Genomic DNA, 21,736 nt, shown 5'->3' on the forward strand with positions numbered 1-21,736 from the left:
TTGCCTTTGGTGTCGTCCCTGCCGGAGCTTCCTCCTGAGACATCCCCGGGCAGTGTCCTGGGGGCAAGCGGGAGCTCTGAGCAGCCCTGCCCCACGCAGCCCCCTGTGCATGGGGGAATGGCCCTGCCCTGCCGGGGCTGCTCCTTCGCCCAGAGCTTCCCCAGGCCCTGTTCACCCTGCTTGTAGGTATCCCCAGACATCGCCTGGAGAAGGCTGGGTTGTGCCTTGTGTCTGCTGGGACACCGATGCTGGCGAGGTGTGACTGAAGTGTCAGCTTGAAATGTGTCTCTGGCTGAAAGCTGAGCTGGAGGACGCGGGCGTTTTTTGTAATCGTGAGCTTTACCTTCTGCAATACCAGTGTGTGCTGAATGCAAATGCATTTTTAGAGGAAGGGCTCTGCATTTAACATGCACCCCCCACTGCTTTGTGTGTGACCTGAGTAGCGTATGGACAGCAGCTCTTCCGTGTGTTCTATAAAAGGGGGAGTCAAGGATATCAGTTATGTTGAAAGAAGGTTTTCTGCTCCTGACAGAAAAGGGAGATCATCCGGTAGGGTCGGTTACGGCTGGGCTTGGGAGCATAGCAGTTGAAAGGGAATGATTTTGTTGAAGAAACACCAAAGTATCCTTACTGTGTTTCCTGTCCTTTGGGAAAGGAAATGGAAAAGAAAACCCCTGCTTTCAGTGTCTGCTCCTGAAGCAGAAGTTTTCACAAGACTTCCTCTTTGTCTTATCTGATCTAAGAGTTTGGCTCTTGCCTTCTGCTTCGTTTGGGAAGTGTGCAGCTGAGAATCTTTGGAAGAGCCAGTTGCCGAGCCCTGCGTGAGCAGTAGGTTCTTTCCTACTGTGTGCATATGAGTTGCTTTCCCATCTTGCATTTCCTCACCTGCTTAGACATTTCTACCCTAGCACTGAGCGTGTTCAAAGCAGAGGTTTGTGGAAGACCCGGGTGTCTCGTGTTTCTTGCAGGGGGTCCTTATGGCATTTCTGTGAAACCTGCAGAAGTCGTGTTTAGGCCGATGCCGAGTCCCCACAGCTGCTCCCTCCCTCTGCATGGCTCAGCCACATGCCTGGCTTCAGGGTCCGTGCGCTCCTTCAGCTCTGCTGGTGTAAGTGTCTGTGGGCCTGGTGTGAGGAGGCCACTAGCTGGGGCAGGTGTGAGAGCAGTGCAGCCAGAGCGGGAGGCTGGACGGGGTGGGGAGCTGCAGCCAGAGCAAAGACTGATGCTCCCCTCTGGCTCAGGTGCCAGTGTAGCTGCCAGGACTGCTGCGTGCCAGTGCTGACGCTGCCCCTGCCATCCCAGGGCACCCTGGGCAGAAGTCCCTGCTGCCAGGGTCACTGCTGGCCTCACAGTGGGATCACTCACCCGAGATCCCGGCGGTGGGAGGAGCTGGAGCTGCTCCAGCAGCCATGCAGAGCCTGGGCGTGCAGGGATCCCCTGCGGGGAGACTCGTCATGCAGGGGAGACCCTGGGGGATGCCCTGAGCCTGCAGACTGCCATGGGCACGGCCCCATCCTCTCGCTGGGTACAAATCCACTGCCAACAATCCCTAGGAGGGCGGCTGCCCGCGCATCCCCCGGGCACCCCAGGAGCGGGACGGGACTCCCCAGGGCAGCAGCTCTTCCCAGTCGTCCTCCAAGGGCTGCAGGGCCCAGGCGTCGTGGAGCCTGTGAGGGGCCCCGCGGGGCTGGGCTGGGCCGAGGCTGGGCAGCACGTCCTGCTCTGCGCGGGGCTCCTGTCTGCCCGCACCCTGGCACTGGGGTGCCCGGGGCGGTGGCGCAGAGGCCGAGCTCGGTGCGCTCATCTCTGCTGCCTGCGCTCAGTGTCTCCAGGCCTCTTGGCTCTCTGGCTTTTGCAGGGGCCAAGTTTTCCATCTGCAGCTGGTCGGAGCTGTCGAGAGAGGATGAGGAAGCCCTGGAGTTCATCCAGGCCTTTGTGAGCGGCACACAGAAGGTAGCTGCAGCCACGTCCGGCCGGGCCGGGCCTGAGTCTCCCTGCGGGTCGCGCCGGCTCTGCTGCCTGCTGCCAGGCTGCGGGGGGGGCTGCTGGCTGTGCAGAGCTGCTCCCGGCCAGGGGACACGCGCACCGCTGCAGCCCCCTCACTTCTCTGCTCCTGCTGGTCTTTCCCCCACCCTTCACGCTCACTCCGTCTCTCTTCCCTGTGCGTCAGGAAGAGGTGCAGAAGCTCAAGTTCCTGGAGTACATCTGCACCCTCTGCAGAGGCAGCAGCTCCAAGGCCTTGTCGTGGGGCCTGGATGTTTTCTGCTGCACGTACGACCTGGCCGAGCATATCAAGGTGAGGGCACATGCAGCAGCTGTGAGTACGGGCTCAAGGGCAGCTGGGCGCAAGCACAGCTCTTTGGAGAGGACTTGGGCACTGGGAGGACTGGGGCAAGCAAGCACTGGCAAAGAGCTGCTGCTGACAGGTGCCCGGGTGGCCTTGAGAAGCCCTGCGAGCTGAGACCTCAAAGTGGGGGTCATTGTGGGCTGCAGTGCAGGGATGGGGGCCTCAGGCCTCTGCTAGCCTCACAGAGTGCTGCTGGGAGTGCTGGCGCTGGGTGGTGGCACTTTCGGTGTGGCATGCTGGTTGTGCTCTCCAGGTGCTGCTGGAGGAGGAGCCGATGGAGCAGCTGGGCACAGCAGTGCGTCAGCAAGCCATGCTTGCTCTCATGGCGATGAGGTACGTACGTCAGCCCCTGGTTTGGCCCAGACCTCTCCAGAGCATGGTCCTGATGGCACCGTGCCTGCCTGGGAGGTGTCCCCCCATCGTGGAGGGAGGCTGGTGGTTCTGTCCGCTGGGCCTCTGCTCTCCCTGGCCCCGGGTTTGTCATCAGGGCAGATGGGAGGGCACAGGGCTACCTGCAGCTGCCCAGGGCACCTTGGCCTTCACCAGAGAAGGGGAGGCAGATGGTTGAGGAGGCATGAGGCCTACCAACCAGGACTGTCCTCTGTCCCAGGAGCAGTGTCATGGAAGGAAGGAGTACCCCCCCAACACACGCAGGGCTGCCCCAGCCCGAGGACTCCTGCCCCGGAGGTCCACATCCACCTTGCCAGAGCATCAAGGCAGTGCTGCCAGCGCCAGTGTTGAGCAAGCGCCTCTCTTTGCAGTGCCGTGGAGCCGGTTCTGGAGGGCAAAAAGAGCATCCTCCTGCACACTTGCTTCAGGAATGTCTTCCTGCTTCCAGCAATAGAAGACATGAAGAACCTGGACACCTGCCTCTATTCCAAGGTATGCACTGGGCGAGCGACGGGGAGCCTGTCAGCCCCTCTGCTCTTGCCCCTGCCCGGCCTGTGCTGAGAGACGCCTGTAAGATCACAGGCAGGGCCCGATCTCAGCTTTGCTTTCCCACCCTCCTCCCTTCTACCCCTTCCTCTGGGTGTGGCCATGGGCAAAGCCCAGAGGCTGGTGTGTGCCAGGGAGGGGTGAAAGAGTGTCACAACCCTCTGTGCTCCTTGCAGACCCTGGACAGCATGGATAACATGCTGGAGGTGCTGGTGCTCAACTCTGCCACTTCCGGCCTCCTGGAGCTGCAGAATATCTTGCAGGTATGGCATTTGCAAAGAGTGGGCTTCACAGGGACTGTTCCTCAGCTCAGGGGGAAGCGATACCCTCAAGTGGCCATTTCCTATCTCAGTGCCATGTGGAGGCTGCAGAGTGCAGGGAGGGAGCCCACCTCCCTTAGGTGACTGGGAGGTGCCTGTGCAGTGATCCTGGGGTGCACTGGCTGCAGCCCAAGTCCCTTCTCCTTCCAGAGATTCCTCCTAGGTCATGAGAAAGCCTTGCCCGCTGCACTCCAGGGCCAACTCTGCCCTCAAAGCCTTTCTTGCCCCAAAGATGTGGAGGGAGGATTTGCGTCCTTTTTCTCTCAGCACCACACAGACGGCAGCTACTGCTGCGATCCCCCTGCCTGCCCCCCGTCCCTTGTCCTTTGCTCTCCAGATCTGAATGGGGCAGGGCCCTGCTAGGACTCGCCCCTCCTGCAAGGGGAGCCCAGCTGAGAAGGTTGGTTCTTTTGCCAGGCCAGGAGGCCATAGCCCAACCTCCCCAAGCAGACCGCCAGGGAATGTCCTGCACGCAGGGCGATGTTCTGGAGGGGGTGTGTGGAAAGGGTGCCTGTGCAAGGGGTGTGCGGTTACCTGCCTTCCTGAACTGTATCAGTGCAGCCAGGGGCTGAGGAGAGCTGCTTCTGCTGGAGCAGGTGTCAGCTCCCCAGGTAGACCAGTAGGCTTTGTCCTCCCAGCTCCTGTTGCCCTTCACCAACTTGGAGAGAGCAGCTGTGCGTGAGAGGGCTGTGGGGAGGATTGGGAGGCTGAGCAATGTGCTGTCCAACTATTCCTCGCTGGAGGTAAGGAGGCAGGCACCTCCCAGCCACCCCTTTGCCCCTTGCCTGCAGACCAGAGCAGCCTTCAGCTCCGGGGTGCCTGTGAGGGAAGCCTGGCCAGAGGTCAAAGCGCTCAGCAAGGCCCTGCCCTGAGGCAAAAGCTCTTTGTTCCTCTTGCCATGAGCTTATCTCCGCAGGCGTTTTTTTCTGAGGCCCCAGCTGTGCCCCAGCTCTGTGCAGGGCAGGAGTGTGCAGGGAGCACGATGTGAGGCGAGGTGTGGCAGTGCTGCCTTGCTGGTTTGGGAGGCCAGGCCTGCAGGGCCCTCCGGAGCTTTGACTCACCTGGCATGCATGCCTGGGCAGACTCTTGACTTCAGGGCTTTGGTGGCGACTGCCTGCCATCAGTCCTTCTAGCTGTACCGCCTGTTCGGCAGGTCTGGCGCCCCTTTGGAGGAGTTGAGGAGAGCCCCAGCGGCTACGGAAGGGTCTCTGTGCCCATAGTGGGACAGCTGGTGGGGCGTCTCATACTTTGCTGTGCCTATGAGAATGCAGAGACCAGCCGTGGGGCTTTGGACGCTCTTCATTGCCTCTTCAGATTTGTGGTTCAATGAAAACGTAAGAGTAGCTGTGGTGGGCTGCATTCTTGTGGAGCTGGAGAGCCTGGCAAGGCCAGGGAGGGCATCAGCCTGCCTCGGCCACTCTGCTCCATGAGACACAGGAGCAGTAAAGAGGGCTGATGGAGCAGTAGGGCAACAGGATGTTAGTGGCTGTGCTGGACTGTCCTGCTGTGGAAAATGCTCAGCAACCCCTGCTAGGACTAGGGATCCTAAGGTGCTTCACACCACAAAGTCCCATTGAACCCCCCCAGGCCTTTGGTAGCCTTCAAAGCAGTTGCCCCTTCTGTCCCCTGGAAGGGGCCCCCAGCCTCCCGGGGAATCCTGCTCCCCAGACGTTACTGGCATGCTCTTCTCCTCTGCCAGGCTGCTTTCTCCCTGAGGCCATCAGTCTGCCCCCTCCAAGGCTCCTCCACTCCTCCTGACTGCTCTCTTTTTCCGCTCCTGCTCAGGCAGCGAGCCGTTGCAGGATAATTAAGGGCATGTGGAGAACCCAAAGGAGTGGGAAGCTGACGACGAGCTCTGCGTGTCATGGACCAGCAACCTCAGTGTCATCACGAATGTGAGGAGCACCTCCCCTCCTGCGACTCTTGGCCATGGGGTCATCAGGGGACTTGGATGAGCAGAGGGCTGCCTAATGAGCAGGGCTGAGGGGGTATCGCGGTTCATGCAGAGTGGGCAGAGGGCGTGGTGGAGAGGGAAGCAGCTCTCAGTGGCCCCTTGTGTAAGGCTGCACTCTGGTAGCAGCCCAGCTCTCTCCCGGTGCCGCTTCCACTGTGCCTGAGTGGGGAGTGGGCAGGGGCTTCACTCCAAGAGTCCCAGCAGCAGCTGCAGCTTTGAGGGCCACCATCAAGCTGTGCTTGCCTGCAGAGCCAGTGCGCTGTGACCCTGACCACACCTATCCTCCCGTGCCCTGATGGTCCTGTGGCCACGTGCCCCACGGTGCCGCTGCACAACCCAACAGCCGCCCCTGGCTCTGCTGGGACCACAGTGCCAGCATTACCCCACCCCCCTCTCCCGAGCCACGTCCACTGCTCAGCTAAGCACCATTAATGTGGCACAGAGCGTGACATTTCTTCCCTCACCTCCTTTCTCCCATAAGCTGTTTGTGAAAAACCTTCAGCCCTCCGAGGGCATAGACGTCATTGTCACAGCCATCGAGGGCATGAGGAACTGCAGCAACTACAGCACGGTGGTGGCTACCCACATGCTGAACATGTTTGTGGTGGGTGCTGTCTCTTCACTGGAAGATGTAAGCAGGCTGCAGGTGGCGTGTATGGGACAGGAGTCCTCTGGGACATGGTCTTACCTCGCCAGAGCCAGGGGTCTGGGGCACCCAAGAGCCTTGGAAGGCAGCAAGGAGCACTGGGAGCCGTGGAGAAGGAAGGGGATGTCATGGAAAGTGGAGTAATGGCTGCTCTCTGGTAGCAGCCCCACTTTCACCCATGGGTCTTCCAGGTGCCACGGATGATAAGGTGCCTCTACAGGAACCTAAGGTACGTCAGGGAGTTGTTGGCCCGGGTCACCCTGAACAACATCCTTTGCCAGCTGTGCTGCTCGAACCCTGAGGAGGTGACCGTGAGCCTGCTCTACTGCTCCCCGCTCTGCAACAGGTATGGGGCCCGTCAGGCTCGAGGGCTCATCGCAGATGGGGAGAAGGGCCCAAAGGGGGCCAGACCCAAGGAGACTCCCAAGACACGCCTGCGGGGCAGAGTCCTCTGTCTGTCCCACCACTGCCCAGTCCCCATGCATCAAGTAGCTCTGCAGAAGGCAGAGCTGAGCAAGGGAGCCTGCTTTCAGCAGGCAGCGGCCATGCTCCCTGCCTTCCCCACAAGGCACTTCAGCCTGGTGCTGTCCAGCCTGCATGGGCAGGCCCCCTTTAGGGCTCCCAGTGAGGAGGGGGTGGGCAGGGTCAGGGCTGCTGGACGTCCAGGGAGCTCCAGGGCATGCCCAGGCTCTGGCACTGTGGCCGAGGAAGTGCCACTGACAGAGCGCTCTGGGCCTGCAGCATCGCCACAACCATGTGGAAGGTGCTGCTGGATAAGGCCGCAGTTGCAAAAGACGTGCTGCAGGAGCTGCTGAGTTTGCTGGAGCAACGGCCACTGCGCAAGCAGTCCACCTCCGAGAGGGACAACAGCTGCATCCTTCCCCTGGCTGTGAGTTATGGGACGACGCCTCGTTGGTCCCCTGGCTGTCGCCTGGCTCTGTGGGCCCCCTCTGCCCTGCCTGTGTGCCCCCAGGCAGGCACCTCCCCTGCATGGGGATACAACATGCCCAGCACCAGGCCTCCCGTTGCCAGCGCACAGGGCTGCCGAGCGCTGCTCTGCACACAAACACTCAGGCTGGCCATGGCCTGGAAATCTCCATCTCCCCCTGTCCCTGCATCCCCTAGTGTCCCTCACGCAGGAAGGCTCCTTGTGTACAGACAGGAGTTGAGGCCAAAGAGCCTGCAGGCATTGGCCTTGGTCAGGCAGCAAGTCCGAGCCCTCCATCTGCATTGTCCATGGCACGAGGCTGTGTGTGAGGCTCCCAGCTCGAGGGTTCAGGGAGAATGACAGGGAGCACTCAGGAGTGAGAGGTGTCCCTGGGTGTTTTCCGCAGGCAACAAGGTCACTGCACGTGATCATCCAGGAGCCCACAGGTGTTGCAGGCCTTCTTCCCCCAGCTCTTCCTGGCACTGCTCTTTCAGATGGTCTTCACAGCAGGGTTCACCTGCCAGGAAGCAAACATCTTCCTGAGGGAATGCCAGCGGGATGGGTCCCGTGCCCCCAGCCACATCAGGTGCTTGATCCCACTCCTCCTGTCTCGGCCTTGGAGTCAGAGGCAGGGCCAGGCTGCCAGTGTGACCTGGGCTTTGTTTTGCATGCAGGAGTGCCATGGAGGCCATGAAGGGTCTCTTCCACTGCGCTGGCTATCGGCACGTAGCCCTGGCTGTGGAGAAGAATGGCGGCTGGGAGCTGTTTCTGCGTGCAGAGACATCTCAGAAGGGAGTGTCCGTGCTGGCCAGGTAGAGTCCTTTACGCCCTGCTCTCCCCCAGCACCTCTTTCGTGGATTTGGGGTGCCCCACACAATGTCCTTCCTTGTGGACGGGGGGTGGGGGCGAGCTCTCCAAGAAAGGGGCTGCAGCCTCCCCACTTGTGGCAAGGGCTCACACAGCAAAATGGCCATGGGAGCTCCCTGACCCATTACTGCCCAGCTTTGAGTGCTGTTGGGGGAGTAGTTGGTGTTAGGAGTAGTGCGAGAAGGTCCCTCGCAGGAGTGGTGCCCTCCCAAAGCGCCGGAGTGCCCTCCGGTGGGGCCTGGGCTCCCATCACAGAGAGGATTGGGGAGGGTCTGGCTGCAGTGGCAGCCAAAGCAGAGCCCCAGGAAAGGTGCAAGCTGAGCAGAAGGACCTGGGAAGGCCCCCGGGGCAGAGGAATGCCAAGGGGTGAGGACACGGCATGTGTGGGAAGGCCATGACTTGCAGGTAGGAAGGGTGTTTCTCTAGTCTCCCACCCAGAGGAACATAATGGTGACTGAGCCTGGCTTTCTGATGGCAAGGTGTGGTGGGGAAAGAGCGGCCCTGCAGGAGCACATGCTGCTGGCTGCCGTGGCTGCGTGCCAAGCACTGCCTTGAGCTGCCTTCAGTGTGCTGGGGGGAAGTGGCTGAGGGGGCAAGCAGGCCCAGAGCAGGCTTACCTGCTCAGCTGAGGACCAACAGTGCCTTCTTCCTTCTGCCAGAGCCATGAGGAGAGCTCCGAGACACCTGTGTCGCTGGATCTTCCACCAGCTGGCAAGGCTGCTGAGCGGGGAGGACCAGTTTCGCCAGAGGCCCGCCATGGCTTTCTTTGTGGAGGTGAGCCTCATGGCAAGCGGTGCCTCTCTGGAGGTGCCGCTGAATGCTCTCTGCTCGTATTGTGCGCGTGCCTGGTGGGTGACGTTGGTGAATGGAGCTGGGGCAATGCACGCGCTCTTGTTAGCAGCCCTGGCCTTGGCTCATTTCTGCTGGGCGACCGCTCGCAAGCACTTGCCTTTTGGGCCTCCTTTGCGGCAGCTCTCTGGGTTCAAGTGCTCCTCCAAGGGCTGAGGACAAGAGGCTGCAGAGGGCTCCGAGGCCGTGGGGCGGAGGCGAGCAGTGCGTGCAGTGTGCTGAGAGGCCCAGGGCTGGGAGCAGGGCCTGCGGGTGTCTCCACAGTGGCCCCTGCCCGTGGCGTGAGCCGTGTCAGGGGCTGGTGCCCTTGGCCTGAATGGTGGGTGGGACGCAGGGCTGCACGCTGCAGGCAGTGCTGGTGGCTCTGCCAGTCCGTCAGTGCTGTGTGCATTTCAGCTGCTGGATGGCCTTGACCTTGCCGAGATGGACGATGCCGTGCTGCCACTCCTCTGGTGCTGCATTCAGGCTGAGGGCCTGGAGCTGCGCAGACTGGCATTCAGAGGTCTCCTGAGCCTGCTGAAGATGGTGAGCAGGGGGGCAGCTGGATGAAGCCATGGTGGCAGGCTGGGGCTTGGCAGGTGGTGCTGGGTCACAGAGTGGCCTGGCCTTTGCTGGCCCTCAGGAGGTGTGCTAGCTGCTCCCACGTCCCCGCTGCCCTCTTGATGTGCCCCAAGTCTTTCATGGCAGCCCCTGGGCTGTGCTGCACAGGCAGAAAGGCACCAATGGCCCTCGGGAAGAGCTCCGCTGTGCCAGGCGGAGATCCAGGCCCAGCAGCAACAAGCCCCTTCCAAACGGCCTCCATTGTGAGAACGCTGCGGCCAGAGTCCTGCTGGGAGAGGGACGATGAGGCAGATCACAGGGTTGGGCTAATGCAGTCGGCTGCTGCTGGTGCTGGAGGCAGGAGCCTTGCTCCCTAGAGAAGCCCTAGGGTGCTTGGAGCCCCCTTGGAGATCTCTGCCCTGCACTGCAGCCTCTGTGCCCCAGCCGTGGCTGTGTGCAGAGCCCTGGCCGTGGCCCCTGAGCCCTGATGGGAAATCAGCCCCCAGAGCACTCGTGGCCAGGGGGCTCTGGCCTTGCTTGACAAAAGGAAATTGTGTCTTTCCCACAGGCAAGGAAAATGCAGAGCCTGCTCCTAGACATGGTGGAGTGGCTGCAGGATGCCCGCAGGGACGTGCGTGCAGGAAGCTTGCTGTTGCTGAGAAACATCCTCAGCTACCTGGACCAGAAGGGCTCCAACCCCATCGCTCTGCAGCTGGCGGAGAGGCTTCTGCCACGCTTTGATGACGTAAGGCTGGTGGGAGAGCCAGGGGCTCTCTGGCGTGTGGGTGGGTCTGTAGACGTGGCTCTGGATGCTGTGTGTCCTTCTGCACGTGTGCCCACTGGCCAGTGTATTGGCACCTCCTGCCACAGTTGTGCTGCCTCTGCAGAGGCTTGTCCCCAGCTCCGAGCCCTGGCCAGGGAGGGGGACAGTTGTGCCTGCAGAAGACGAGGCCTCGCAAAGGAAAACCTTCTTCTCATGCCTGGCTCCTGGAGTCATTGCTGAGGCCTCCCCTGCTCTCCTTCCTTCCTCACAGAGCTGCAGCACAGTGCGAGAGCTCTCCATGCTGCTCTTCAAGGACCTGATGGAGATTGTGGTGGGGAAGAACAAGCAGAGGATGATGCAGCCCGTGCAGAGGAGCCTGGTGCCACTCTTCCTGCAAATGAGCGAGCAGAACCAGAGAGCGGCCCAGGTATGGAGCAGTGCTTTGGGGAAGGGATGCTGACATGACCTGGGGGAGGCCTGACCACCATGGCAGGGGCTGCTGACAAGTGTGCCTCTGAGTGCGTGCCAGCGGGAGGTCCAATTTGCTGAGTGGCCAAGGACAAGGCAGAGGTGCCGCTGCCTTCAGCAGGGAGGGGCAGCCCTGGTCCTAAGCCCCACTGTGGGCTGGGACATGCTCCAACGCTGGCCAAGATTGGGGAGTACCTGGTAAGGACAAGGCCAAAGTCCCGGGGCCCTGACCGGACGAAGCCTGCCCCGCTGCCCAGCGTGCAGGGCGCACAGCTGTGCCCCTCACCCACTGCTGCAGCCCAGAGCCCCAGCCGCCTCGGGTTCTGCTCCAGGCCCCTCTGCCCTTGCTGTCCCCCCCTGGGATGCTGAAGGAGCCCCTGGCTTGGCTGTCCTTGTCAGAAGGCTTTGGGGGGATCTCAGCATCCCTAGGCCACCGGGGGTCATGAGGAGGAAGGAAGAGGAGGCCGGTCGTGGGAGGAGGGTCAAGCCTGGCTCCCCAGGGAGTCTCGGTGCCAACCCACGGCCTTGCGGTGTCTCCAGGTGCTGAGGGACAGGAGCAGAGCGGAGCAATACCTGCACCAGAGCCTGCCATACTTGGAGAAGCCTGAGGCATCCTTGCAGGAGGCAGCCGTGAGGTTCCTTGGTGAGCCACTACCCCAGTCGCATCCCTGACCGTGCAGGTGGGCTAAGAGGAGGTTCTGCAGTGCCTCACCACATGCCTGCATCCTGCACCCTGGGGACCACGCTGAGGCCAGCCTTGCACAAGGGGAAGAGGATGAGTGGCCAGGCTGGCACAGCCAGATGGGAGCTGTGCTGCTGGGGTCTTGGTGGGGAGTATGAGGGCTGACAGGAGGTGTTTGCCTAGGGCTCATGAGGCAGCAAATGAAGCAGAGGAAGGAGAAGGTGGAGCAGATCTGCAATGGTGAGTGAGAGGAGGTGTGGCAGGAAGCCCTGGCAGGGAGGAGGAGGGAGCCCAGGAAGGGAGCTCCAGTTGCTGGCCCTGCCATAAGCCAGGCAGGTGTGGTCTTCCTCTTTGGGGGAGAGGAGGTGAGTATTTGTGGGTCACCCGGGGTATTCCTGACCAGCAACTTGCAGCTGATCCTTTTGTCCCACGTGCTGCCTGCCCGGCCTGGGAAGGGCTGGGTGGGACGGGCCCTGTTTGGGCGGGATATCAAGGAGGTCTGCAACTGTGGGAGTCTGTTATGTGCTGTGATCTTTTCTGTCTCAGCCCTCCAGCCCCTGGAAGCTGATGCTGAACCCTCCGTCTGTTGCCTGGTGACACAGACCGTGCTGAACCTGAGAACTGCCCGGGAGCGGTCACCACCAAGGTTCAGCTTTGGAGCACTGGGTCACTGGCTCCAGAGAGCATGGCAGAGGTGTCACCCTTCTGCCAGGAGGTGACTCTGAGCAGCACTGCCACAGCTGTGCCAATGCCGTGGGGCTGCACACCGCAGACACGCAGGTGTGCTGGAAGGTCTGGGCCATGGCTGGTGTCTCCCGCAGCACAGGACAGCTCGACAGCTCTAAGCGCATCCTGTCCCATTAGTGTTCTACCACTTCCTCCCCTTGCTCTGCTTTCCTCAAAGATAAAGTCCTGTTTCTTCAGCCCATGTGTGTGTAATTTTTTTTGGAGCGAGAGAAAGGCAAGGGGGAAGAGGGCAGTTGCTCTGCTGGACCAGGAAACACAAGGGCAAGAGGGAGAAGCTCTGTAGCCTCTACAGACACCCGCTGTCCTCAGGCCTTGCATCTGCTGTGCAAGGGCCAAGCTGGGGTTTGCCGTGCAGCTCTCTTTCTATCACCAATGCCCACCCTGCGTCGTCCCTGGGAATTGCTTCTTTCCTCTGCTCTCCCTCTTCCCCATGACTATGTGCTTCTGTTTTCCCTTGAAAGACCTCAAAAGCCAGGAGCCATCAGCTTTGATTCACTGGGGCGCCCCGTAATCCGGAGCTGCTGGCGCTGGGGCCATGTGTGACCAAGTCCCTTTCAGCGAATTCAGTGCTGCAGAACAGTCCCTTCACTATCAACCAGCCATAGGAGCTGCTCAGGGACACGGAGCCGTTCAGTCCAGCTTCCCCAGCAGCAATCCCACCACGGCCCCTGCACACTGCAGGCTCACACCGGAAGCACCTGGGTGCTGTGGAACTGTGCACCGGGTTCTCTCTTGGCCGTCCAGCCGCACTGTTAGCTGTCGACCATCCTGTTCCTGGCTGAGGCCATCTGGTCTGTTGTGTACCTGTGGTCTGGCATGGCTCGACCGGAGAGTGAATGAAGCCCGGGAAGGATGAAAGCCAGCAGGACGCATAGCTCTGGTGTGCACTCAGACTCACCACGAGCTGGCCGGTGGACCCAGCAACCCATCCAGCAGCAGGGAGGCCCCCGAGGCCAACAGCCAGGGAGAACCTCGATCACCTTGGTGCAGCTCCTCTGCTGGCACATCACGGCCATCCCCACTGTTTTCTGACCTCCATCTGCCCATATTCTTTTAGCTTTTTCCCCTCCAATTTACCCGCTTTCCTCATTTTCCATTTCGATGTTTCTCCACCTTCCACTTTCTTTTGGTGCTCTTCACCATTTTCCACAGCTTTCTGCACTTCTTGCTTTGCACCATCTCTTTTCTGCCGTGCCTGCATCATCTGTCGCTGCTCTCCCTCCTTTTCTGCCATTTCTACCATTTCTGCTTTCCCCTTTTCCATCTTTTTTCCCCCTTTCAACGTTTTTTGTGTCCTCTTTTTTCCATTCTTTCTCTGTTTTACACTTTTTTTCCTTTTTTTTGCATTTCCCACAGTTTTCATATAGAGCTTTTTGCATTTTCCACATTTCTTTCTTTTTTATTTATATTCTTTCCAAAGATTTCTGCTGCTGTTGGACACTTTGGGCAATTATTTTTTTTGAGGGGGGTGTGAATTTTCCTCTATTTCTTGCATTTTGTCCCATTTGAAGTGTTTTCAGGTTTTCCCTTTTTTTTTGATTTTCTGCCACTTCTCAGTTTTTCCACTTTTTTTTTACTTTTTTTTTTTTTTTTTTGCATTTTCTGACATCTCTGGCTTAACCATTTTAACCATTTTTAACCATTTTAAGTGTACTTGGTGTTCCATTTTCTTCATGTTATCCATCCTTTCTGTTTTCTCCATCTTCTTCTGTGATTTCCACCATTTTCCTTTCCTTTTCAGAATTTTCTGCTCTTTAGTCAGTCCCTGATGCTTTCAGTTGTTCTTCGAATTTTTCACTTTTTTTTTTTTTTTTTTTTTGCCTTTTCTGGTGTTTCTGTTTTCTGCCATTTTTACTCCTCTAAGTCCTTCCCACCATGTTCTGCTTTTTTCTGCCCATTTTCATCAACTCCTACTTGTTCTACCACCTTCTTATTTTTGATTTTTTCAGCAATTCTGTGCATTTTCTTCCTTGTTTTTTTGGTACAATATCTCCCCTGCTTTCCACCATTTATTCTCTTTTCCACTCAATTCCACTTGGAGTTTGTTTCTGTGTGGAGTTTTTTTGTGTCTGTGTGTATGTGTGTTCCTTGTTGCTTTAGGTGTTTTCCATTATTTTGGAGGCCAGGTTTTGGTAGGTTTTGCATTTTCTGCCATTCCTTGCGTATTACGATGTTTTCTGAATTTTTCTGTCATGTGCTAGCATTTTCTGCATTTTTCTTTTTTTTTCTTTTTTTTTTTTGCATTTTTGCCTTTTTTTTGCGTTTTCAGTCATTATGCTTTCTGCAGTTTTCCAGGTATGGTTTTTTCCATCATTTTCTGCTGTTTTCAACCCTTCTTTTCCCCCGCATTAACCATCTTTCTTGCATTTTCCACTGTCTTCACATTCTTTAGCATTTTCTGCTCTTTTCCTCTGCTTTATGATCATTCCTTTTCTTTTTCATGTGCTTTTCACACTTGTGTTGCTTTTCTTTCCATTCTGTGTCATTGCATCCACCTTTTTTGTGTTTTTATAAAACATTTTCTGATCTTCTGTATGCATGCTCAGCCTTCCGTTGAATATATTGGGGTTTTTTAATCTCTCTTTCTCTTTTACTTCATTTGCTATTGTTTTCTCTCAAGCTCTCTCTACTTTCATTTTTTACATTTCCAACTTTTTGGCATTCTTCTACTGTTTTCTGCTATTTGTGCATTCTCTGTGGGGTTTTTTAGTAGCTTTTATTTTGTGGGAGACATTGTGCTGAAGTTTTTTTATTTTTTTAATGGGATATTTGGCATTTATTTTGCAGGTGATTTTGTAGTATTTTTGTGTTTTCCACTGCTTTGGGGGTTTCATCCCAATTTCCATCATTTTCCCTGTTTTCTGCCTCTATGCATTTTTCCATTGCTTTTGCCTCGTCTTCCAATATTTTCCACCCTTTCCACTGTTCCTCACCGCTTCCTGCCATTTTCCACAAATTGCTGAACTCACGGAGGTTACGGCTGAAGTACGTAAAGATGGAAATCCTACCTCAACTTGGGACTGGGAATCTTGCACAATTCATGGAGAGAATACGGTCTTCTCTGGTTGGAGTCGTTCGTTCAGGATTGAGAGCCGTTGCAAACGCCCGTTTCCCCTCTTCTGCTCTCATCTGGTGCAAGTCCTGTTTGTGGAGACCTGGGCGATGGACTCCTACTTGCCTCCGTTTCCTGCAGCTGCCTTGGGCTGTTTTCTGCTGCAGCTGGTGAGGTGTGGTGGTACCACCGGTGGTCTCCTTGGGTGAACATCTCCCCGGTCCTTTGCATTTGGAGAGGACGGTCATTGCCAGCAGCTGGTGGCACGGAGAGCCCTGGGGTAGGGCAGGAGCTCTGCGGTCCCTGGCTCATCCTTTGGGATCAACACCACGGAGCAGCACCTCCTTCAGCCTGAGGATCTCAACGTCCCATGAAATGTCTTGGAAATGTGTGTCTTCTCTTTCCTTTCTTCTCCCTCCTTTTTTTTTTTTGGGGGGGGGGGGGTGGAACCGACTCACGTTGCCTCCAAGCTTCTAGCAGCAGCCATGCCCACCAAGGGCTGCCAAGATGAAACCGCACTCAACACGCTCACGGTCGCTGAGAGGAGGTCTCCGCTGATCTGCTCGTCTTCATCCCACTGCTTACATGCAAAAAAATCCCCTCGTTTAACTGCAATTTTAAATCCGATATGAAAACACTACAATGCAGCAAAGATTTGAGGAAGTTTCCATGACTCACAGTCCTTAGGATTTTGGAAAAGCACTGGTCTTATGTGAGGAAAAATGTTTTATTCCCTTTTTTTTTTGTTCCCACCTGCTTAGAGCTTTCCACCAAAGACAAACATGCATTGGAGAACGAGCTTTCCCCCACGCTTAAAAAGCAGCCTCTCGCCTAGAGATCAATGTCGCATTTAGCATTTCGCTAAATCCCCTCTAGATTAAATTAAACCGCGCTCTCCAAAGGGGAAGCAGCCGCGAGCCCTGCCGTCAGTGACCGAGAGGATGTTTCCCGGATGCATTGGAAGGATAAAAATGATCCGTTCTCTTTTTGATCGTTGGAAGGCGCCAGTGAGGAGCAGCAAAAGTCAAGATTTCTATGATTTCTTTTTTTTTTTAAGTTTTGTTGCTATCGATAAGGTGCCTCTTGGCTGGGAGCACAAGAAGGACCCAGAGCAGCCTTTTGTTCCACGGTTTAAGCAATAAAACTTGTTGCTGATTCAATATTTTCTTTGACAAGATCAACCAGATCCAGCCACGAGTCTCAGTTCTACCACTGCCCCTTGGGGGACCCAGGCGTCCGGGTGCCCCTTCTCACCCCCCGCTCTCCCCCACATAGAGGGGACCCAGGCATCTGGGGCTCCCATGCTGAACCCCCCCAACCCCACTCCCCTGGGTGAGCGAGGGGCCCAGGCGTCTGAGGTGCCCAGGAGTCCAGGCAACGCAAGAAGTCCAGGACAACCCAGTTCTCCAAGGGACTCAGGTGTCCGGGAGGGTCCCAGGCATCCGGGCATGCCGCCCCGCCCCTCCCCTGCACTCGTACAGAGGACCCAGGTGTCTGTGGCCAGCAGTGCCACACCCTCCCCCGTCCCCACACCTCCTCGGACGCTGGGCCCCCCGCGAGGCTTCCAATAATTACTTTATTTTAACATCTTTAATTACAGACAGTAAAGTGGGGGCCAGGCCAGCGGGGCAGCTCCTGAGCCAGTGCCCCCTAGATGGTCCCCCCTGCCCCTCCCCTCCATTGGTGGGGTGCCCCCCTTAGCGCCCCCCCCCAGAAGATGGGGAGGGAATAAATACAATCCAGCGTATTAAAAGCCATCGGGGGAGGGGAGACACCCGGGGGGGGAGGGAAGGTGTCACCCCCAGGGGGTGTTGAGACCTCGAGGGGGTCGTGTCATCTCGGGGGGGGGGTCACATCATGCCCAGCTGCAGCAGGGTTTTGGCGTACATCATGGGTTGATGTTGGGGTGAGGCTGTGGGGGAGAGTGGCATTGGGTGCGGAGGGGGGGTAAATACCGCCCCCCCCCATGGCAAACAACCATCCCTGGGGCAAATAAACACCCAGATCTCCCTGTCCTAGGGGAAGGGGTAGAAATAGGCTGCTGCCCCCCACCCCGAGTGCTGCAGGTTTGGGGGGGCCTTCTGGAGGGTTGGGGGGCTACAAAGGGAGTTTTATGGGCCCTCCTGGAGGTGGTTGGGACCCTGGGGTAGGGGGGAGTTGGGAGATCCTGGGGGGTCTCCAGGGGTTTGGAGGGGGGCTCCTGGGAGGGTTTTGTTGTTCCAAAATCTGGGTTCTGTTACCCGGTGTGCAAGCAACCAACAGACACACAGGTTCGAGATATTTCTTTATTTCATTTCTGCGCAGAGATGGGGGCTAGGTGGTAAATCCACAAAGCTAGCACACCTTCTCCAACTGTCGTTCTTCATTTATACACACTTTCCAGGGAGTATTTTATACAAATCTTTCTATTGGTTACAATTTCACTACCTCAGGTAACCGCTCTGCGCTTGCGCTTTCACATTCTGGCCTTAGGCATGCAATCTCTGCAGGAGCTGGCCCCTAGAGCCCAGGGGCTCCCAGATCGTGCCCTCTGCACACACAGGGAGCTGGGATTCTTGAGTTTATTTACAAAAGAGAAACCAGGAAAAACAGAGCAGAAAACAAGCAAGTCGGAGCTGCCAGCTGTAATTTGCCTGGCTAGAGGCCAGCACCCAGCTGTGCATGCCGTGTTCGGCCTCCATGGGACTGCGCCCTGTGGCAAGGGCACCGCCTGCGAGGGTGTCAGCCTCAGCCCCGGCTCACCTTCCCGTAGGGAGCAGTGAGCCTTGGGCTGCCTGTGAGCTGGGGTGCCCAGCATGAGGGGGTGTCCCTGCGGCGTGGAAGCTTTACACAGCTCTCTCCCGCAGAGCAGGGGGCTGGAGCTGCCTCCTTTCCGCGTCTTTCAGCTTTTTCTCCCCCTCTCTGATATGCCCGTCCGCTGTGCTGCTGGTGCAGCCCTGTCCATCTCCTCCTGGCCTCTGCCAGGAGCCCTGTGGCTGGAGGTTTGCTCTGTCCCCCACCCCCTGGAAAAGACCCACTTGCTCTTCACAACAGAACAACCTAGGACGTGCCCCGCTGCGTGCTGCAGTTGCTAGGGGAGCGATGACGTGCAGAAGCTGTCCCTGTTAGCTGGCTCACTTGTCTGATGACAGCACAGAGGCAATCGACGACGTGTGGCTGATGTCACTGCTGGCTGATTGTGACCTGCCCCTTGGTGGCAGGGGGCCAGCAGCCCCTCCCAAGGCCCCGGGTTATTGCGCAACCCTGTGCGGTGCTGTGCTAGCCTGCTCCCGGTTGGGCACGGTCGTCTTCTCCTGAGGTACCCTGTGTACCCCAAGGGCGCTGACGATGTCTTGTGCCTGGGAGAGAAGGTCCAAGCACTGCTCAGAACTCGGGGAAGTAGCTGCTTACGTCCCCGACCTCATTTTATCTGAGGACTTGAGGCACGAAGCCCGTTGCGTTCAGAATTTTCATGGAGTACTGCTCTTTGCGGACGTCTCAGGTGGGTCCAAGGCTTGTGAAGGGCGGGGTTTGAGAAGAAGTCAGAGACACGAGGCATTGGGACTTTCTGGGCCTTTGGGAGCCCTGGTGCCACCTCTGGTGGAGACTGCATCAGAGGAGGCCTCTTTGCTGCTGCTATCTTCCACTTTGGGGGAAGTAGAGCTCAGAGGTGGCTGATGTCAGGAGGAACAAGGGGCTCCAAAAGAGGGGAGGCCTGGAAGAGGCCGGGAGTCGGCTAGTTGGGCTCAGCAGAGGTACCCAGTGCTAGGCACTCCTCCACGGGCTGCAAGAGCGCGTGGGCCAGGGGCCCCTGCTGCAGGCTGTGTGGTGTGGGAGAAGGCATGCTGCCGGGAGCAGTGGCCAATGCGAGAGTGGTGGTTTCTCTTGGGTGGTCCAGGCTTGTTGTCACAAGCCAGGTCAGGGCACGATGTAATGCGCACGCTCTCTGAGGTGGGAGCGTGAAGCTGGCGGCCATGTAGGCACCTGCTGATTCCTCTGTGCCTGTTTGTGCCTCTTTGAGGTTTCACTGCTCTGACAGAGAAGTTTAGCCAGAGCGTCAGCCTCGAGCGGGGTGCGGACGAGCTAACGCAAACGCTCAATGACTACATGGGCGACATTGTGGAGGGTAAGTGCCGTTCTGCAGGACTGTCTGGGACGGTGCCATGAGGCTGCTCTTTGGGAGAGCAGAGAGGTGCGCTAGGCAGCCTCCTTCCGCGTGCTGGGGGTTTCTGTGGGCGCTGAGGGCCACCGAGAGCAGCTGGGCTCTTGTGCTGGGGGACACTGGTGCTGAGAAATGGGTGTGTTATCTTCACTAGCTCCTTTGGGCAGTGCCCAGTACCGTAGGCACCAGTGCTGTGGTGCCTGTGAGCAGTGTAGAGGCGGGGCTGGAGCTGTGCTTTCCTGAATGGTGCCCCACCAGGCACCACTGCCCTTGTGCTGCTCGGGCAGCAGAGTGGCTGCTTCTGTGGCTTGCTTGAAGAAGGTGCAGAGGCAACTCTTCTCTTGCTTTCTTTCGCCTGCAGAGCTGCTGGGCTTTGGAGGAGACATCTTGAAGTTTGCAGGTATGTATTTCTAAATGAAACTTCTCTCTGTCTGCTGCCACTGCAGAGGCATGCTAGGGGAGAGGACAGAGTTAGCTGTGAGCTGGCAAAGCCCAGAGGGGAGGCCCTGTTGGCACGCAGGTGCTCCTGGGGAGCTGCCACCGCGGTGCCCAAGTGGGAAGCTGCAGTGAGACAGGGCTGGTGTGGAGGTGTTGGGGAGGCAGCCTGGGAGCTTGGGGGTTGAGGCAGCATGGTAGGAAGGAGGGGATGAGAGAGGCCTCTCATCTCTGCCCTGAGTGGGATCGGCTGCGGGCGTGCCTGTGTTCCTGTAGCCACACTGTGCACCTTCATCCTCTGTGGGCATGGCTGCTGTTGTAGCTGGCCTGGGGGAGGGGAAGGCATCCCTGTGCCAGAGAGCTGTAGTTGAGGAGGAGGCCTTCCGACGAGTGCATCTTCCTCAGCACGCCTGCCGGTTCCTGCTGTCCGTGCAGGGGGGTGCAGCTCAGGGAGCGTCAGGTCTCACGAGAGCCTTCCCCCGTTCCCCTGCTTTCTGCAGGGGATGCTGTACTGGTGCTGTGGAGAGTGAGGGAAACACAGCTGAGAGACACCATCAGCCTGGTGCTGCAGTGCTGCTGGCAAATCCAGGAGAAGTACAGCGTCCGTGACACAGACGTGGGTCTGAAGCTCCGACTGAAGATAGGTATGGGGTGTGCTGGACTAGCTGTGCCGTGTGTGGCTCCATGGCCCTGTGCAGTGCCGCAGGGTGCTTTTCCGCCTGGGGGAGAGGTGGGGATCCCTCGTGGGGCCAGGGAAACCTTCTGCCTGGAAGGCTGTTGTGTGCTCTCAGGCAGCCACTTACAAGCTGCCTGCACGCACCCTGAGCAGATGGCCAGCAAAGGTGCTGGTGTGCTGGGCCTCTGGGGTGCTGTGGCTGTGAAGACTTTGTCAGTGTCAGCTTCATGTGCCACTTTCTAGGCACCCGTTTCAGGCCCCTCTGTTGGCAGGCCCCACTTTGTACCCCCTCCCCATCGACACTCCAGCTGGACTCCGTAATGAAGGACGGGTGCCTCCAGCTGAAGCAGCTGAGAGGAGGAGCCTGTCTCCAGGGTTGAGCTTGAAACGGAGCCTGTAGAGAGTTGCTGCTGCGGGAGGCTGCGGAGGTGCAAGTGCTCTGAGCCTCAGTCGTGCTTGTCTCTCCCCAGGGATCTCTGCAGGGCACATGTCGCTGCTGACTGTGGGAGACCGCAAGGAGCAGCACTTCCTGATCCTTGGCAAGGCTGTGGGTGAAGTCTGGCAGGCACAAAACCTTGCAAGTGCAAGTGATGTTATCCTGTCAGCCAGCTGCTGGGAGCTCTGTAACCAGAGCCAGGTGAAGAGCAAGAGAGTGAAAGGCCAAGGAGCTGTGAAGGTGGGTGAGATGGCCTCTAGAGCTGTTTGGGGCACCTGGAGCTGGTGGTGAGGGAGGAAGGTGTGCGAAGGCTGAGGAGATGGGCGTTGTGGGGGTTGTAGCTGTAAAGCGGAGGTGGAGAGCTGTAGCTGTTGCCCTTCCAGCAGAGGGTTAGCTGTGGATTGTGCTTGCTGGGTTTGCGGTGGGGTCAGGAGGGAGTGTCAGGGTTTGGCCCTGCTGGGGTCGTGGCGGTGTTCTGTAGACTTCGGGGGTGCATGGCTGATGGCTGCACAGCTCGTGTGCTGCTGATGCCAGTGTTTGTCCCGGTGCAAATCCAGCAAGGTGGCTTTGCTACACGGGGATCTCCTCCTCTTCTCTGGGAAGCGAGGGCGGGATGGAGGGAGGATAGGACGCGTGCCCTGGGACTCCTGGGGAGGCTGATGGCAGTGCTTCTGCTGCGTGTGCCTCCAGGTTACAGGCGTGCAGCGGATGTCTGTGTCGGAGCGCGAAGACCTTTTCTCCAAGTTCACACGAGCCCAGCTGAACTGCCGTTCTCCGGAAATGCCAGGTGAGTGCCCTGGCTTTGCCTTGTTCTGTGCCTGCCCAGAAAGATGGGGACTGGCTTGCGGAGGGGCTGCTGGGGCCTGGCCTCTGCCCTCTCCCCCTTGCAGTTAGTTAGTGGTTGTGCTTGGGGCGCAGCTGCGCTGCAGCAGAGGCACTGGCTGCTTCC

General features: G+C 57.9%; 1 protein-coding gene across 1 annotated transcript in view; it reads left to right on the forward strand.

The window, feature by feature from the left end:
- Nucleotides 1–446: 446 nt before the first annotated feature.
- The window catches only part of LOC134154590 (adenylate cyclase type 10-like), a 49,756-nt gene continuing 28,466 nt past the window's right edge, over nt 447–21,736 (forward strand). The window contains exons 1-19 of the mRNA XM_062601265.1: nt 447–549; nt 1,859–1,953; nt 2,171–2,296; nt 3,460–3,546; nt 4,757–4,834; nt 6,039–6,188; nt 6,395–6,549; nt 6,945–7,092; nt 7,626–7,717; nt 7,806–7,943; nt 8,658–8,772; nt 9,244–9,372; nt 9,956–10,132; nt 18,445–18,580; nt 19,100–19,204; nt 19,602–19,640; nt 20,176–20,319; nt 20,822–21,027; nt 21,478–21,574. Of these exons, the coding sequence (XP_062457249.1) occupies nt 447–549; nt 1,859–1,953; nt 2,171–2,296; nt 3,460–3,546; nt 4,757–4,834; nt 6,039–6,188; nt 6,395–6,549; nt 6,945–7,092; nt 7,626–7,717; nt 7,806–7,943; nt 8,658–8,772; nt 9,244–9,372; nt 9,956–10,132; nt 18,445–18,580; nt 19,100–19,204; nt 19,602–19,640; nt 20,176–20,319; nt 20,822–21,027; nt 21,478–21,574 (2,320 nt within the window). The remainder of the gene's footprint in view (nt 550–1,858; nt 1,954–2,170; nt 2,297–3,459; nt 3,547–4,756; nt 4,835–6,038; nt 6,189–6,394; nt 6,550–6,944; nt 7,093–7,625; nt 7,718–7,805; nt 7,944–8,657; nt 8,773–9,243; nt 9,373–9,955; nt 10,133–18,444; nt 18,581–19,099; nt 19,205–19,601; nt 19,641–20,175; nt 20,320–20,821; nt 21,028–21,477; nt 21,575–21,736) is intronic.

Source organism: Rhea pennata, unplaced genomic scaffold (genome assembly GCF_028389875.1).
Source record: "Rhea pennata isolate bPtePen1 unplaced genomic scaffold, bPtePen1.pri scaffold_32, whole genome shotgun sequence".
In the NCBI taxonomy this organism is placed as follows: Eukaryota; Metazoa; Chordata; class Aves; order Rheiformes; family Rheidae; genus Rhea; species Rhea pennata.